General features: G+C 40.6%; 1 protein-coding gene across 6 annotated transcripts in view; it reads right to left on the bottom strand.

The window, feature by feature from the left end:
• The window catches only part of SORCS1 (sortilin related VPS10 domain containing receptor 1), a 766642-nt gene that overhangs the window by 34587 nt on the left and 713501 nt on the right, over positions 1-18554 (bottom strand). For all 6 annotated transcript variants that reach the window (XM_043988103.1, XM_043988104.1, XM_043988101.1 and 3 more), the window contains exons 20-23: positions 15170-15303; positions 11508-11631; positions 8091-8203; positions 5061-5192 (exon numbers count right to left, since the gene is read on the bottom strand). In XM_043988103.1, coding sequence (XP_043844038.1) covers positions 5061-5192; positions 8091-8203; positions 11508-11631; positions 15170-15303 — 503 coding nt within the window. The remainder of the gene's footprint in view (positions 1-5060; positions 5193-8090; positions 8204-11507; positions 11632-15169; positions 15304-18554) is intronic.

The raw sequence follows: 18554 nt of genomic DNA, 5'->3' as shown, positions 1-18554 counted from the left end.
GAATATATTCTCTATGCCCCACCCTGACCTGAGGGAGAGAGTCCTTTCTGGCTAGTCCAGTATCTATAAAATGAAGACTGGTGGAACCATTCCAGACAGTGGGTCTTTTGATTAACCCAGCCCGCCTCAGCTTAGTAACAGGGTCAAGTGCTTCTCGCTGTGAGAAATTTTCAATTTATTTCACAGATAAGATAGCTCCGATTCAAGCCATCTCCCCTGCTTCCATGGGAACAGTGGATGGAGAAGCTCAGACAGCCATGGCCTGCAAGTTCAGCCCTCACTTTCAGAGGGGCTGGCTGGGTGAGAGTCCATCGCTTTCCTTAACTAAAGGCTAGAATCCTGTACAGATAAGAACCCTTCACAAGCAAAGGGCCAGGTTCATGGAAAATGGGTAGAGGTGAGCCTTGCCTAAGTCCTGTCTCAAAACTAAAGAAGGACATTAGTGATAGGTTGCTGGGTTTTGTTTTTTTTTCTATTGTTTATGTCTGTGTATGTAAAATCCATTTGACTTCTCCTTGCTGTTTGTTCTTTCCTATAAAAATATTGATCCCTTCTGGTTCACATATTAAGTTTTTTTTTTAAAAGTTGGAATCTAAGAAGGTTTTTCCTTCTGTTTAAGGAATATGGTATGGAAAGAAGGCATCTCTACTTAGAGATAAGAGATTGGTGTTCTAGTCTCGGATCAGCAGTTAAATCATAATAGCCATATTTACATTGAACATTATAGTTAGCAAAATGGTTGACACATTATTTCATTGAAACCTCAAAATAAACTTGTGAGGTAGGTGCTACAAGTTATATTGTTCCCATTTTATATATGAGGAAACCGAAGAACAGAGGAGTTAAAAATAATAGCTGGTGTTTATATAGCACTTCAAGGTTTGCAAAGTACTTTCCAATAAAAGCACAACAATCCTGGGGGATAGGTGCTATTCTCCTTATTTTACAGATGGAGAAACTGAGTCAGGCAGATATAAAGGAATTTGTGAAGGTTTACACAATTAGTAAGTACCTGAGGCTGGATTTGAACTCAGGTCTTCCTAAATGCCAGGCCTAGTGCTCTCTCTGCTGCCCCATGTAGCTACTCACCTTCACACAGCAAGTAAATGTCAGAGGTAGGATCTGAAATCGGGTCTTTCTGACTCCAAACTAGTATTCTATCTTCTAGGGTACATTATCTTTATTAAGTCTTTCTTTGAAATTTGAGAAGTCACTTTCCCCAGTCTGGGCTTCATTTTCCTTATCTAAAAAATGAATGAGTTAATAAATAAACTCTTATTAAGTGTTTACTAGGTATCTAGCACTTTGGGAAGTGCTGGGGGTACAAAGAAAGACAAAAATAGCCCCTTCCTTCAAGGAATTTATGTTCCAATTCCATAGATGGTAGGCAAATAACTAAGCATACATGAGAAATATGTAGAGCAGAGAGAAGGTAATCTCAGAAAGAAAGCCACCAGCAGCTGAAAGGACTAGCCAAGGCCTCTAGCGAAAGGAGTTGTCTTGGCGATCCCTAAGTTCCCTGCCAGTTTTTACATTCCATGGGGTAGCTCTTAGCACAAGACAGCTCAAATGTGACTCGTTCTATCAATTTGGATCCATTGCCTCAGATACAAAGGAATGATTGTGCCCTCAATATGGATAATACAAGACACTGCCCATGTTTCCAATGTCCATATCTACCATTTTGGATTTAGCATTTGGCTATGATGCTTACTCTGATTAGATCCAAGATCCAAGGGCACAATGTCCTGTCATTGCATCCCTATCTAAAATCTGTGTGTATTCGTGTGTATATCTAAATGCCATGCTACTTTTGAAATATACTCATCTTCCTCCCTCTCACATATACATACACACACATAAAATATATCTTACATATGCATGTAAGAGAGCCAGTGTGGAAAAGTGGATTGCTAGCTAGTGTCAGTCAAGAAGATCTGAGTTCTAGTTGTACCTCTGCTGTATAACTGTCTGGGCAAAAGTAGGATCATGTAAAATTACATGAAAATAGATTCAGCTGAATACAAGAGGGTCTTCCTAAGAATTAAGAGATGTCCCAACATTATATAGGCTGCCACAAGATAATGAGTTACCCACTATTAAAGGTGTTTAAGCAGTAGCTAGATGCTCACCTGTTATGGACCCTATAGGGATAAAATTCCTGCATTGGATGAGAAGTTTGGTTAGATTAGTTCTAAGATATTTCCAATGTGGCACAAGGCAAATAGTGGCAGATTTAAAGTCAGATGACTTAAAAAAAAAAAGTCAGTCAGATGACTTAGGTTCAAAGCCCAGCTCTATCATTTACTCCCATTTGATCCTGAGCATATCACTTAATCTCTCTTCGCATCAATTTCTTCATCTATAAAATAAGGGGGGTAAGACTGCATAGCCTACATATTTTTTCGATTTTTAAATGTAGAAGTTTAATATAGGGGTTCTTAATCATTAGGAGGTCATAAACTCCTTCGGAAGTCTGGTAAAGCTTATGGACAGATTCTCAGAAAAATATTTTTAGATAAACAAAATAAAATATATAAGGTTACAAAGGAAAACATTTATACTGAAATAAAAATGTAACTTTCCCCATTCATGTTTATAGACTCCCTGAAATCTATCCATAGATCCTTTAGGGGTTAAGAATTCTTGCTCTAAGATTCTATTACTGTCTCCAACTCCATAAGCACACATTCAACTCTGTGAGAACTGAAATCTCTTCTAACATTTCAATTAATAACCATTTATTAAACACCTACCATATGTTAGATACTGAGCTGGACAAATACAAGAAAAGGCATGAGAAACAAAAGAAAAAGGCTTTTTGAATCATGTACAAAATACTGAAGGCCATTGTGGACACTTGTGCCATTGGGCTGAACTCAAATCTCCAAATAAAACAGATGTTTTATGAAATTTGGCTCAAATGGTGCAAAGATGATTTATGACACTACCACTAGAGGGCAAATAGCAACCACCTAGATAGCTGAGAGTGGAAGACAGGGCTGAGGATGGAACAAGATGAAGGCAGAAGCCAGAGAGGGGAAGAATGGCAGAGACAAAAAAGAGACAGAGATACTATCAAAGACACTATGAACTACCCTAACGAGAAATAGATACCTGTAGTTTGTTTTTTTTATAGATACCTGTGTTTTTTCTCTTCCCCACCTTTCAAGAAATTTTAATCAAACTCTGTAGAACCAGAAAAAGAAGGGAAAAAAACAGGGAAACAAAAGTATGCAGGTGAAGGGAAATAGCTAGATATAAAGTTCAAATCATTTCTATATCTTGGAAGATTATCATTTCATCTAAGTAAGATCTACAATAAAATGCCCAGAGACAGAACAGTTGGAGTCCTGTGGACCCAAAGGTCCCTGCTTCATTCAGTTATATAGCCTAAGGAATGGCCCACCCCATGGCCCACTAAATTATAGGTATCTATAATCATTTGTAGACCCTAACTGAAGCTGAGGGTCAGAGGTGAGCACTGGTAGATGGAAACCTGGAGGATTACAGAATGACTATACTTCAAATTTACAAAGGAAGGAGGGTATAACATTACTTAGGTAGAAAAATATAAAGATGAAAAGTTTATCAATGGCAGGCAGCAAAGTGTGCAGGGGGTGAAAAGAGTATTGCTGGTCTCCCAGTCCTACCTTTGACTTGCAGTTAATGGCCCAGCCATGCCCTTCACCTCTCAGTGCCCCCACAAGGGATTTCTCTAAACCTACACTTTATAGAATAGGTGATGATCTGCATTGGTAGAAGGGATTTCCTCACTGGGAGTTGCTAATACCAATGAAATCACTGGTGGAATCAAGAAAAAAAAAGTCTATCGAGTGATTGAGAGGGTTCAAGAAAAAAAAGCATCACATAACTTGTTGGATTTGGGGAGGGAGCTATTTTAATTTAATTTTATTTTTGATGAAAAGGCTGTTATATGATATTTTTAAACTATTTTATAAAACTAAAGATCATGGTACTACATAATAGGTTGAATCAAAGGTAAGCCCTGAGTATCCCCCTAAATCTATGGAGAAGGGGTAGAGGAGGAAGCCAGCATGTACCTAGTAGTCGGTAGGAATCCACTTTTTATTCCATTGCCTTCTTAGACTTCAATAATCTTGACTTAAGTATCATTTCCATAGGGACACCAGATTAACCACTCTGCCTAGTAACAAAGTACAATCCCTAACATGGTGATAGTAAGTTTTCTGATTTGGAGAGGGATGAGTGAATAGAGACAGAACCCAAGGTTCTGTTACTCTAGGAGGTAATAGTCCAGGATGAAATCCAATTCAGTTTTCATGATAATAAATACACTTTCAAAATACTCTCAGAAGCCTATGCTGAGAATACTGAGCAAACCAGTCACTAGCACTTCAGCCAGTATCTCCTACCAAAGTTTCTGCACATAACAGTTTTTCAGTCTGTTGAACTTCATTGAAAATGCATTTCTATAGGATGTTTATCTTTTCAAAGAGTTTTCATATCCTTTCAAAGGGTCCAAAACATTTCAATCTCATTTATTTCACAGTATTAGAAGGCAGGAAGGATTTGCAACTGGCAAATCTGGAAAATACATCCATGCCAATGAAATCCAGGTGCCATCATAGAACTTGAGAGTCAGAAAGGGCAAGGTGATCTACTCAATCCGTACACAAAAGGAATGCCCAGTATAGTATAACCAGACAAATGGTTGTCTAGCCTCTGCCCAAAGATCACTGAGGGGGACGACCCCACCCCAAAAGACAACTTTTAACTTTTAAACAGTTCTAACTGAATAGCTCTAACTGCTAGGAAGTTCCCCCTATACCCCAGCCCCCAGCCCCACATCAAGCTTAAATGTGTCTCTTTGCAACTTGTACTCATTGTTCCTGCTTTGTCCTTTGAGGCCAAATAAAACGAACTGAAACCTTCCTATAAATGACAACCCTTCAGATACAAGGAGACAGGTGCTGCTTTTGCATCTAGTCAGATGGCTGATGGGAGGTTTGGATGCTCTTAGAAGTTGTGCTTTAGATCATAGGGAGAAGCTCTAGTTCTTCCCCAGGGACACTCACTTGCTCCAGGTCCTCTGATGACCTTTTGTTTTCTCCTGCAGCATCCTGATAGGGCAAGACAAAGAGTTCAGCAGCTGTGGGTAAGCCTGGAAGCACTGCCACCAATATGTGTTGGCTTGAAACACCTGTGGCCTGGTGGGAGAAGACACAGAGACTCCATTAAAGTCAAGGAAAACCAGTGTAAGGAATACTGTCTGTTCAAACAAACAAACAAACAAACAAGTCTTACTGCAAAAGGGCTCGAAGTTATGGGGAGCGAATGTATTTCTCCCTAAGGCCCTGGAAGCTTTACTAGAAGTCTGTTCTCCAGGCTTGTGTTATGAGGGCATTTCATAAGTAGGGCTCCCTTTTAATAATTTCTATTTAGCATATCCTGTGGACAAGAAAAGCTTTTCATAGATCCTGCTTCATAATAAAGAGCTTTCTAGCGGTAGAATCTGTGCTCCATGGGAGCAGGAATGACTTATTTTTGCCTCTGTATTATAGTTACATAAAACATGTTTGTGGAATGTTGTTGAACTATAGTTGACTTCATCCAGGATTCAAATGAAGAAATTACCTCCAAAATGGATTTCTATCCCCCCGTCATTTAAAGTTAGAGTGAAATATTGAAGGCCACAGAAGGTGGAACTTCACCTGGCAAGGGTATCATGCTTATGAGTGGGCTTCTGACTGAGAGAAGCTCTTTTGAATGAGACAATTCAGGATGACTTTTAAAATCCCATAATAAGTGGTCATCTTCAACTCTTCACTCCTGGGGAGAATAATACCGACCTTGGCACAATGTGGAACTCCACATCTCCAGAAGAGTCATTAAAAGCCTCTTCTAGATTTCTAGATAGCTGGTTGAAAAGCTGAGGCCCAGAAAAATGTCTGATCTCTGGGAAGCAAGAGAATAAATATGGAGGACAATAGGCAGAGGGTGCTGGCTACTGATGAGTTAAGGCAGGTCAGCTTGATTAATCCTTGTAGTGGCCAGTGGAATGGGCTACAGGGACCTTCTAGTCCTAGGAGAGCCAAGGATTATCACCAGAGAGCTGTATTCACCACCAAGTCAGATGTGAACTGGGAGTGGGGTCAAGGAAGGGGATGGATCACCAACTATCCTAGGGTAAGATGCAGTAGGTGAGGAGGGACCCATCCTGCCAGGGAAGGGTATCAGAAAGCAGACATCCAGGATACCCAGGATGGCTCACATAGGGTCAAGAGTGCATGACATGGTGAGAACCAGAATTAGGGTAAGACATCCCCTAATGGCTGGACCCCCATTATGTAAAGGCATACCTGCTCCTGCCTCTTGTCTCTTGAGTGGATCCCTGATGGCAGAGCTATACCTGCCTATGGGCATGTGGAGATGATGCCTTTAATTTCTCTGTCCTCCCCACTCACACACATCAACTCACACTGTCCGAGTTCTTTTCTCAGTTTGAGGACAGGACCTTGCACAATACATCTTTGCTAAATTTAATTTGATTAGATGGAGAATTAGAAGTCGGCTATGTCATGGGAGGGCCGAGAGCTGGCACCAGGTTCTGAGTGGTATCTCTCCTGCCAAATGTTGCCAATTGCCCATATTCCTTCATCTCACTTGGAGTATGTATGCTGGAACATAGTATTTGGAATTTTGTGAGATGAAGATTACAGCATCATAGATAGAGATGAAAGGGACCTTAATCGTTACCTGGTCCAACCGCCTCATTTTACAGATGAGGAAACTGAGGTCCAGAGAGATCACATGACTTACCCAGGGTCACAAAACTATTAAGGATCTGAGTCAGAATTCGAACCCAAGTCTTCTCAATGCTATCTCCTTCTAGAAAGCAGTGAATATTATTAAATTATCCAACAGGAAGAAGCAGCGGTGATGTTGGTTGGTGTAGAGACCATGACCTAATGCAGAGAATCCCTACAAATGTCTCTCAAGGTTGGCTCTTCACTTTTTTCCAGGAATATGGATTGTGTGAGGAAGAAGAATGACCAAATGAAAAGGACCTTTTCAAACTACCTATGAGAGACACTCCAGGGTGAAGAAAAACAGGCCTACTGCTAGGACTGGGGCAGTTAGGTGGTACAGGAAATATAGCACCAGGCATTTACTTGGAAAGACCTGAATTAAAATATGGCCTCAGACACTTACTAGGAGAGTGGCCCTGGGCATGTCACTTAACCCTATTTGCCTCAGTTTCCTCATGTATAAAATGAGCTGGAGAAGGAAATGTCAAATCACTCCAGCATCTTTGCCAATAAAACCCCAAATGAGGTCACGAAGAGTCAAATATGATAGAAACAAGTGAACAATGATAACTGCTAGTATTGCTCTGGCACCTGACTTAGAAAAATTGGAAGAATTAGAACTTCTCATTTAGAGCTTAAAGGGACCTTTGAAATCATGTGGTCAAACCTTTTTGTTTTACAGATGAGGAATCTGAGGCCAGTCAAAGGGAAGTGACTTGTCCTTCATTATTCTGTGTTAGCTAACTTGTAATGGAGCCCTAAAGGCCTTTCTAAATTCTAAATTTCTAAATTTCTAAATTCTACAATCTCCTATGATTCAACCTTGTTTCCTTCTTTGTCCTTTGTGCCTCCAGCACAGGTGAGTCTACTTTTCCCTATGATTTTGATTTTAGGGTTGTGTTGCATTGCTTTGCTAATATTTTTAAGTCCTCTTCATAGGGGCATGTGTGTGTATGTTGAAATAGAATGAATATATTTTCCTCATTTGCAGAGGGAAGGGTATGGACCAGATCCTTTCATAATTCGCTCTCAGCTCAGACATTCTATGATTCTCTTAACCCTAATCCCTAATTCCACATGATATGGAGAGGAGTCATATAGTTTGTTTCTTTTTATCCCCCTTTCCCATAGGGCCTAGCACAGAGCTCTGCACAGAGGTCATGTTCAGTAATGTTGCTGACTGTGATCCCACAGTTTCCAGGCACTCAGTCTTGACATGTATTATATCACCCTAAATGTGTCCAAGGTTGTAGACGGACCATCCCTAGTTCAGGAGAAAGAATCCTTTTCACTCACTTCAACTAGCGCTCTTTTGATGACTCGGCTGATGTCCCGCCTCCACTCTGGGATGTCAGGGTTATAGTCGTCCAGGTTTGGAGAAAAGGACAGGCGGAGAGACTGGAATTCCTCTGGGGATATAATGGCAGGAGAACTTAGTGAATCAAATTGTTCCTATGTCCCTTATCAACCACCACACTTAACAATAACAGAGTGTACATTATACATATACCCAGGGACTGAAAGGCCAGTGATCCAAAGAAGTGTTTTTACCCCTGTTTAACTTTTAGACTGTAGAACTTACTTAAGTGAGCTATTAAAGGATCAGGGAGAGAGGTTTGGTGCCGAAATCCAAAGGTGGAAAATAACTTGTTTGAGTTTCAGAAGGACTAACAGATACATGGGCTCCTTATTAGTCACGCAAGAGGCATAAAACCGTACTTAAGCATTTCGTAACAATACTAAAGGCTTATCAAACACATGCTTTGGAGACTCTCACATTACCAGGTTTGTGTTTATGCTTGGTACCCTATTCCACAGATGTATTTTTCAAAGCCTATTTTATGAGCCACTGGTCACCTACATGAATATCACTACCTCAGCCCTGAAGAAGAATAATGAGCTGCATATTAATTAAGTTGCTCAGTAAATGCCAGCAGTGAGAAGCCACCTACTGTGACTCCCCATTTTACTTTCAGAACCTCAGTTTACTTTCTTCCTCTCATTATCCTTCCCTCCCCCACTTCCCTACTTGCTTTTACTAAACTGCAGAGTAAAGGTGCCTTGATGAAGTATATAGATGATAAGAAAAGGGATTGGGGAGGGGAGAACTTTAGTTGAAAAAGAGACCCTAATTTCTGTATTAAACAGCAGGGTGCAAGGATGGGGAATTAGAAACATTACACTGAAGTCTGTTCTGAAAACAGGAAAGCATTGTGGGAGGAACAAAAAGGGCAAACACCAATTACTTTTTTTTTTTCCTTACAGCTGCTCACAGAGATGGATTCTGCACATTTGCATTTTTAATTTAAAAGAAAACCTGTGCCCTGAAGCAAATTTGTGAGAAACAAATCAAGGCAGCTTTTCCTTTTTAAGAGTCCAGTATGTGGCTTCATTCCTTCCTTCAGATGACAAACATGAAAGGGTTTTTTTTTTCTTTCCTACTTTTCCCAGGTCTGACACGAGAATGTAAGCTTATTGTGAGTAGGGATTGTTTAATTCTTGGTACTTGTATCCTAATGCCTGGCACATAGTAGGCACTTAATAAATGTTTACTGATAAATTACTTGATATCACAGAGTTAGTAAAATGTACAACGAAGATTTGAACTTGGACATCTGATTCTAAGTGACTCTTCTCACTATACCATGCTACCTCCCTTAGTGAAGTATTAAGAAGTAGGAGGTAGTGAGAAAAGTTCTGAATTCAGAAGCATGAAACTTGGTTTTTATTTTGACTTTGTGTCTAAAGCACTGTTTGACCTTGGGCAATATTTTCTCTTGTTCCTGAAGCTAAGTTTCTTCTTGCAAAACAATCTCTAAGGTTCTAGCTAGCTCAAATATCCAGAGATTCTAAACAAGAGGCCAGCAAAATGTTTAGCCACAAGTCACCAAATGAACTAAAAAACATCCCTACATGCCACTGGTACAATAATGGTAGAAAAGAAGGGGAAAAGATATTGGGAGATGAAGGGCAGACAGAGGGAGAGTAAAGCTGAGCTTATGGTAAGGAAGGCTACAGAGAATGTCCCTGAAAAAAGGCCTCAGTTATCACTGAATGAAAACCTCCAAGTCAGAGGTGTCAAAAACATGTTCCACAGAATACAGCCCATAACACTACCCAGAGTGGCCCTAACCCAATTAACCTGTACTTGGGAAATATTTAACACAATAAATAAAAATACAACAGGACATAGATAATGTTAATATATGGTTTTTTAAATCAATATGTAGCCCACAGGGATCCTTATGTAGAGTTTCATGGCCCCATTTCTATTTGAATTTGGCACCACTGCCCTAGACCCTAACCTTAAAGTAGCTTTAACAAACTATAGACAAGACTGGATCTATACAGCCTCTATAAGCCTCTCTGTTTGGGGACTTCTCTACTGAATCTTTAAAGAAAAAAAAATCACAAGGAGAAATACATTGAGAAACAGTAGCATATAATGAACTGGGAGCCAGCCTTGGAAACAGAGAGACCTGGGTGGGTTCAAATCCCACCTTTGACAAATATTGACTGTATGACCCTGGGTAAGGTAACTCTTTTTTTTTTTTTAAAGCTTTCAAATCTGAAAAATATTTAGTGACCTTCAAGGTAACTCTTTAAGACAATAAAAACCTTTTGGAGGAGACAACAGTGTATAGAATGTTTGACATGGAGTCAGGAAGATCTGGGTTTGAAAACTACCTCAGACTTAGTTATGTGACACTAAGCATGTCAATTAACCTTTCTCAGCCTCATTATTCCCATTCTTAAAATGGGAAGAAACATGGTTTCCTCACACTTACAAGGGAGTTGGGAGTATTAAATGAAATAATTGATGAAAAATGCTTTGCTCCCTATGCAATAGGGAAAGAACGAAAGAACGAAAGAAAGAAAGAAAGAAAGGAAGGAAGGAAGGAAGGAAGGAAGGAAGGAAGGAAGGAAGGAAGGAAGGAAGGAAGGAAGAAAAAGAAAGAAGGAAGGAAGGAAAAGAAAGAAGGAAGGAAGGAAAACCAGTATTGGCTTGACTACAGCCCATTCTCTCCCAGAAAACTCCTTTGAAGAGAAAAGTGTGCTAAGCATGTGGCTATTCCAGATCCCCTTGTTCCTAAAGCTGCTTTGGCCTTTAGACCATGTTCAATTTTACTTCTAAATGAATTTCTGGACTTTATCTCGCTGTCAAGTTGGCAAGATAAGAGTAAAGAAGCAGCCTACAGGGGAAAAAAAATGTCATTTCTCCACAGGACCAAGGAATTTCTCCTGATAAGATGATATACAGTAGATATATAAGCCCCGGTGTGCTCTTGTCCTCATAGCAAAGTATCAATAGGCACCTTGGGCCAGGGGTTCTAATCTTGAAATCTACAGGCTTCATGGGTAAATTTTAGGGGGTCCATAAACTTGGATAAAACAAAACAAAACAAAAATATGTCTTTATTTTTAGTAACTTCTAGATGAAATTTAGCATTACTTTAAATTATAAGTGTATTGCAACAAATGTTATTATGAGAAGATGCCAATTTTCTCCTCTTTCAAATGAGGTGGTTGGAAGAGATGACCTCTAAGTTTCTTTCCAGCTCTAAGTCTTTATCCTTCAGTGTACTTTTGTTTCCCAATTTTCTCTAGGCAACACCTAAGAGTATCATTCCCATTCCCCTGCGGACTCACACCAGTTCCATCCACTTTGAGCTGGAAGCAACTGTCACATCTAAGAAAGAAAGAGGCACTCACCATACACAGCGATGGTTTTTGTGTCCTGCAGAATCGCACTCCCAGCTGAGACCTGTACTGTTATGGTGTTCATTCCTTCTGATGTAAACTTAAATGATTTGCTTCCCTCCAGGGTGATCAGTGGCTATAATCACATAAACAGAAGCCCAGAGATGAAAGACAAGGCTGCCTCTTTCCCTTTCTCCTATCAATGTGGTTACTTGGTCTACCAATAAGTCAATCAACAAGCCTTTATTAAGCATCTAAAATAGTTCCAGGCTCTAGGCAAGAAACTGGAGTCATAATTAGCAGAAATGTCAAATTAGATATAATAGGGAGAGGTATTTTTCAGTGTTTGTCCAATATTTTTGCTCTAGGCCTGTAATGTGGAGTTTCTGGGAACTTATATAATTGAGCTTAGATTAGACCTCATTTGGCACCCTAATTGTTCAGATGATAAAACTGAGGACAAGAAAAGTTAAGTGACTTCCCCAAGGTCACACAGGTACCACTTGGCAGATCTGAAATTTAGGCTCAGGACTTCTGAATCCCAGATTGGGCCAGCTGTCCTTGTGAGAACCATTTTCAGAAAGTGTCATTTGGGATCATTAAAATGGGACACAGTTCTTTGGCTTGCAGAATGTCTCTATCTGTCAATATCTCATTGTTAAGTAATTCTCTTGGATTGAAGAGAGATTCTGACTAGTCCAGAGGCTCTATGTTACTCTAGTCCCGTGCAAGATTTTCTGACCATCCAAGGGAACTAAGTCTGGCTAGATAGCAGGAACCTTGCTTGTCCTAGATTCCTCTTAGTGGCCCCAGTGGGAACTTTTGCACAAGTTAGCTGCTGGGAATTCTGCCCTTCATTCTGACTAAGGAAGTAGGTACTAATTGGAAAGTGGATTGGGGAAACTAAATGGAAAGAGAAGAAATAAAATCACTTGGTATGGTGCCTTGCAAAAGAATTGGCCATGGGAGTACAGAAGGGAAAGATTATTAGCCTACTGACCTTCCTTGACTCACTCCACACAAACATTGCTTCTCAGTCTTTTCCTTGAGTTCACTTAATTAATTTTTAAATCAAAATTCATTTAAGTCCATGTAAAGGAGAGGGAAGAATTGTGCACAAAACTAAGTGCTGATAATATTAATGCTTATTAGGAGAAAGGTTTTGGGGTGTGTGTGTGTGTGTGTGTGTGTGTGTGTGTGCATGTATGCCTGTGTATGTATTCGAGAAGGGAAAACCCTACAGGATACTCTGCAATGACATAGCAGAAAGATTCCAGACTTTTTCATCCCCTTTTCTCTCTGAGGGTCAAACTAGATACATTCCTCATCCACCAGTGAGAGGTAATGGGCCACATTTGCACACATAATTTAACCGGGAGAAGAAGTAGGCCTTCTTTGTGCTTTTCTTTTCTCCCTGCAGAGAGGTTGGGGGTGGAGGGGAGTGGGGGAAGGCTTCCATGGGCTCTCCTCCATCGTCAGGAAAGAAGCATAACTAGGTAGGTATGAGATAAGTCTTTCTACTCCCTGGGGCTATGCAAAGACACCTCTCCAGTGAAAGCAGAAATTCAGTTCCAGGGAAGAGGCTTCCTGATTTACATAAGATGCACTCAGCCTAAGGGGTAATGTCTCCAAATTAAAAGTGACATTGCTCAAAGATCAAGATGTCTAACACAAAGTCACTTTGTTCCCAGAGTTAGCAAGACTGAACATGCTGCACTTTGGAAGTTCCAGAGAGGAAGATGCTTCTACTCCCTACATATACTGTATAGACTATATAACCAAGAACCTAATTACTTTCTAGTAGTACACAGAACACTAGACTTGAGAGTCAAGAAGATCTGGGTTTGAATTGCACCTCAGAAACTTTCAAGCTGTGTGACCCCGAGATAGTCAGTCTCTTGGGGCCTTATATTCTTCATCTATAAAATTGCTATAATAGCTCCACTTATGACACTGGAATGTTATGAGGATTAAGTTGTTCAGCTGTTTCAGTTTTGTCTGATTCTTGGTGTTCCCATTTGGGGTTTTCTTGACAAAGATACTGGAGTGGTTTGCCATTTCCTTCTGCAGCTCATTTTACAGATGAGAAAACTGAGGCAAACAGGGCTAAGTGACTTGCCCAGGGTCATTCAGCTAGTGTCTGAAGCTGAATTTGAATTCAAGGTCGATCATCCTGACAATAGGCAATCTATCCACAATGCCACCTAGCTGCCCCATGAGGATTAAATAAGATGATGCTTATAAAGTGTTTTGTAAACCTTAAATCACTTACAATTGTTAGGTTATTACTTTGATGATAAAATTAGTCTCCCCTGCCCTCACTTTCACCCTCTGCCCCTCCTTAGGAATCTCTCTATTACATGCCTGTCTCTGTACCTCTGGGTAGAAGTACACCTGATTGAAATAGCTATGATCACTTGTGTAGGTGATTAATTAATTAATTGGTGTGGTCTAGTAGGAAAAGCAGCAGTCCAAGGGGCAGGAGACCATTCTAATACTGCTTCTTTCTTTATTTTTTTTGCAGGGCAATGTGAGTTAAGTGACTTGCCCAGGGTCACACAGCTGGTAAGTGTCAAGTGTCTGAGGCCAGATTTGAGCTCAGGTCCTCCTGAATCGAGGGCCCGTGCCTTATCCACTACGCCACCTAGCTGTCCCCATGCTTCTTTATTTAACTAGCAGCTCAGCTTCACTTCAACCCTCTGGGCTTCAATTTCCTCATTTTTAATAATGAGCACAGTAACATTTATCTAACCTATCTCCTAGAATTGTTAAGATCATCAAAGGGCACAAGGCAGAGGAAAGAGTTTGGAAAAGTGAAAATGAAAGTATTGTGCATGCAAACATCTGGTGGCCATGATGTACAATGAAGCCCAAATGAAGAAACCAGTTGGTGTCACAAAATGACCTCAGCTTCTTATACTGGTTCTGTCACTGACTTATGTCTCTACCCATTTGCAAACCACTTCCCTCTTTCTAGACAAACATTGAATTTCTTCATCTCAGAAAAGGGGGACTAGACAATCTGCAAAGTCCCATCCAGTTCTAACATTCCATAACTAGGTGATTCTGTTTTGGAGGAAGTGGTTAGGTCCTGAGATAAGGAAGGAACAAGACCCACTCCCTACTCAGCATTTTAAACATCAGACCTTTGGGATAAAATATTATATTAAAGAAATACTTCTAGTTCATTCACTGTCTCTAACATGTTTAGGTGAATTTGGGCAAGATATCATCACTCTCCAGGCTTCTGTTTCACCATCTTTCGTTTTTGTTTTTTGGAGGGGCAATGAGGGTTAAGTGACTTGCCCAGGGTCACACAGCTAGTAACTGTTAAGTGTCTGAGGCTGGATTTGAACTCAGGTACTCCTGAATCCAAGGCCAGTGCTTTATCCACTGTGCCACCTAGCTGCCCCCTGTTTAACCATCTTTCAAAGAAGATGGTTAGGCTAGGGAGGGCCCAAAGTCCTCTTAGGGAACCAATACCCTATAAACCTGTGTTCTTGAATTTGGAATACATTTGGTAGCTTAAAAAAAAATTCATTCATTTGATTCTATGAGTGGATGAAACATAGGGCTATCAGTCAACCGGAGATGGTTTGCACGGCAGAGATGGGAAGATGTGGGTTCAGAAAAAGGAGGCTACTTCTCAGTGTGGGGAGCCAGAAGTGACTTACCTCCGTGTTGTTCCCATGCCACCACACATAAGTTAGGGTCCCTACTTGGCTGGGCCACAGCACGGCTGTTGCATTGACCTCTTTGTTCTTGGTAGTGACAAAGGGAAGTGACAAATGTACATGCTCCAAGGGACCTGTGGAGACAAAAAGGAAAAGAAACCACAAAGGAGATCTTGTAGAAAGATTTCCTCGAGGTTGCTTATACAGTTTGGGGGAGTATGCCACCCTCCCCCGGCAAAATACAGCTGGTCTTTGAAGTAGAACAGGACACAGCATGCCGACACTCACATCATGATCAGCACTATTCACAGGAGTCAGAGGGGAAGACCATTTCTCCATGTGGAAACAGACTGAAAAGGGAATGTTTGGGAAGGAGGCCAAGAAAGCATGGCCCTGCTTGGCTGCTGAGCCACTGTCTGCTTCCTTATGGTTCATTTACCTAATTTCTTAACTACCATCCCTGACCACTGAGGTCAATTTAGTTCTAAAAGGAGAATAGAACCTCTATTTCTGGCATTGGAACTGTTGTAGAGCTATGATAAGAGGCCTAATTTGACAGGCGAAGATACTGAGTCACAAAAGTCCAATGTCCCATAGGGAGCAAGTAATAAAGACAAGGTTTGAGCTCAGTTCCTCAGTTCTCCTTCAAAATGGAGGTCCTTTAAGAGATTTCATGATAGACACTAGGTCATAGAAAGGGTCAGTTACAGAACTGCTAACTCTACTAGAAAACAACTCTGAGGGTTAAACAGCAAATAGTAGATTTGGAAACAGAACATCTGACCTTCGTTATTTAATACTTGTGGGAATCCTGAGTAATCAATCAATCAATCAGCAAGCATCTATTAGATACCTCCCTTGTACTAAACACTGTGCTATCAATTACAAGGGTCTCTGGGCCCCTGTATCCTCAGCCAAAGGGTGGTCAAGGATGGCTCCTAAGGTCCTGTCTTGCTCTAAATTTACCCTTATATGATCTCAGCAGCAAATATCACAGCCCTCCTTGTCTGGTGCACATTGACTTTTAGCTCTCTGTCTCTCTCACACGTCAGACTTTGGTGATAAGGACAAAAACAGCAGAGGAAGCAGTAACAGCATCTTCATAAAGATCGTTTACTGGGCCCAAGCGTCACACTTTTGTAGTTGTGATGAACCTGCCCACCATGCCACCCCTGTTCATTAAAGATGAGCCCATCAGTAGATTTTGTTCACATGGCAGCAGTTACATTTCTTCCAAGTAAAAGTTTTTATGTTTTTTAAAACAAATCTGTTCAGTTGATATTGGTAGCAGTTGGAAGGAAATCATCCAAAGTTCACTGAATAACCAAAGGTTAACATCCGGGCCCAAAGAGGAAATAAAACCACAGTTGAGCAATGATCTGAACTTTTTTTTCTCCAGCCAAGATCCCTCAGTAAGTGTAAGAAACAAGGCATTAAGTCGAATATAGAGGTGTCCAATGGTGATGGTCTGTAGATATGAGGCCTGGGTGGCTAGGTGGCACAGTAGACAGAGCACCGGCCCTGAAGTCAGGAGGACCTGAGTTCAAATCTGACTTCAGACACTTAACACTTACTAGCTGTGTGACCCTAGGCAAGTCACTTAACCCCAACTGCCTCACCAAAAAAATAAAAAATAAAATAAATTAAAAAAAAAAAAAAAAAGCTAGAGTATCACTGCCTCCTTGATGAGCTCCTTGGCTGAGAAGGAGGAAGTAAAGCTATCTCTTTTTTGGGACTAATACAAATATCTTGAGCAGAGGAGTGTCTGCTTCTATCTTAGAAGCCAGCCTCCTGAATGGTTCAGTACAGCACAAAGATCACTAGACACAGAAGGAAAGTGGATACTACTGGATATACAAGAGAAAGTATACCAAACTTAGTTATGCTCTCAGGCTCTACTTGCAGTGCACATATGAGACAGCAGGTGGCGCTGCATCACCTAGATCAAACAAGAAAAGCTAATTCTAGGGAACCAGAGAAGAGCTGAATTTAGGAGTTCTCATCTGATGTCAATTTGTAATCAAAGCCAAGTTAGAGCATGAAGGGACTGTCTTTGCAATCCTGATCTAGTTTAATGTCCTTATATGTTAAATGAGGTTCAGAGGTTATGAATCATATTCTAAGAACCCAGGCTACAGGCTCCCAGTCCAAGCTTCCCTCCTTGCTTATGGGGAGGAAATGAGGTTCAGACGCCTATGTCAGTATTATATATCCTTCACTTCAGGACAATCTGGATGCAAGTTCTGATAGCAATAGAGAGAGAGAAAAGGTAAAGCATGAAAGCAAACCAAAGAAAGATTCCCTTGGTGAATCTTTTTTGGAGAGAAGCACCCTTTCACTCCTAATTCATTGCATTTATAATTTTTTCTTAAATCAGGAACACATTAAAATGGACCCCGCATCCTCTTGCAAAGATCCGACAGTGACTGGCTGGTAAGTTTCAGGAGCAAAGTTTCTTCTATTTCCTTTCACCAGTTCAAGGCGGACTGATCTTTTCACTTTAAAAAAGGACATCACACATATAGCAAAGGACTGCCACGTTCCTGCTTGTAGGTCTCTCCACATCTCTTCTAGGTTCTGTAACCCTGGGGCCTATTCGTCTGCAAGCAGCAAATCTTTTCCCATCCTTCCCTCCTTCTCTCCTGGGCTACTTTGGTATGTCTTTAACCTTCCAACCTACCGCCAACAATGTGTACTGCAGCTCATATCCCAAATTTAACCCTTTGTGGTGGCTAAGTTCTCATTTGGTTGCCCTTCCTTAAGATTTCAAAGCACCTGACAAGATAAAACTTGTTGCCACTATTTCATGGGATGAGGAAGATCCGGATCCTTTACTTAAATATCCTAGAGAATGAGTTATTGAACTACAAGAAGACCTTAAGCTTTCCAGCCTTAAGTCCAAAAAATCACTAATTCTATCATTTAAGACTTTTGGTCAAGAGTCCTGCTGATATCCTCAAACATTCTGGTACTGAGTGTCTCACCTCAATCTGAAGGCTGAAATTATGTTCAGAAGAGTTCTTCGTGTAAATAAAAAAGGGAAGTAGATTTCTCCCTTAGAAAATGCAACCTAGATATCACCTCCACCATTCAGATAGAAAATAATTTTTTTAGGACTATGGGTTAGAGGAGAACACACCATATAAGAAATTGGTTTAAAAATAATAATTGGTAGATCGAGCGATGGTATCCTAATTCCTTTGCTGACCAATCAAAAAAGCATTTGAAAAATTTTAAAAAGCTACCTCCTCTTCATCTGAATTATTCATAAATTGGCAGTATCCCCTGGCCCTACTGAGAAAGAAAGACATTTACAAATGGCCTATCTTTCAGGGGGTGGTTAGTGGAGGGGGGAAAGAGATCTCCTATTCATCTTTTTTTTCAA

The sequence above is a fragment of the Dromiciops gliroides genome, chromosome 2 (assembly GCF_019393635.1).
Source record: "Dromiciops gliroides isolate mDroGli1 chromosome 2, mDroGli1.pri, whole genome shotgun sequence".
Lineage (NCBI taxonomy): Eukaryota > Metazoa > Chordata > Mammalia > Microbiotheria > Microbiotheriidae > Dromiciops > Dromiciops gliroides.
This window is presented reverse-complemented; position numbering and strand designations above follow the sequence as displayed.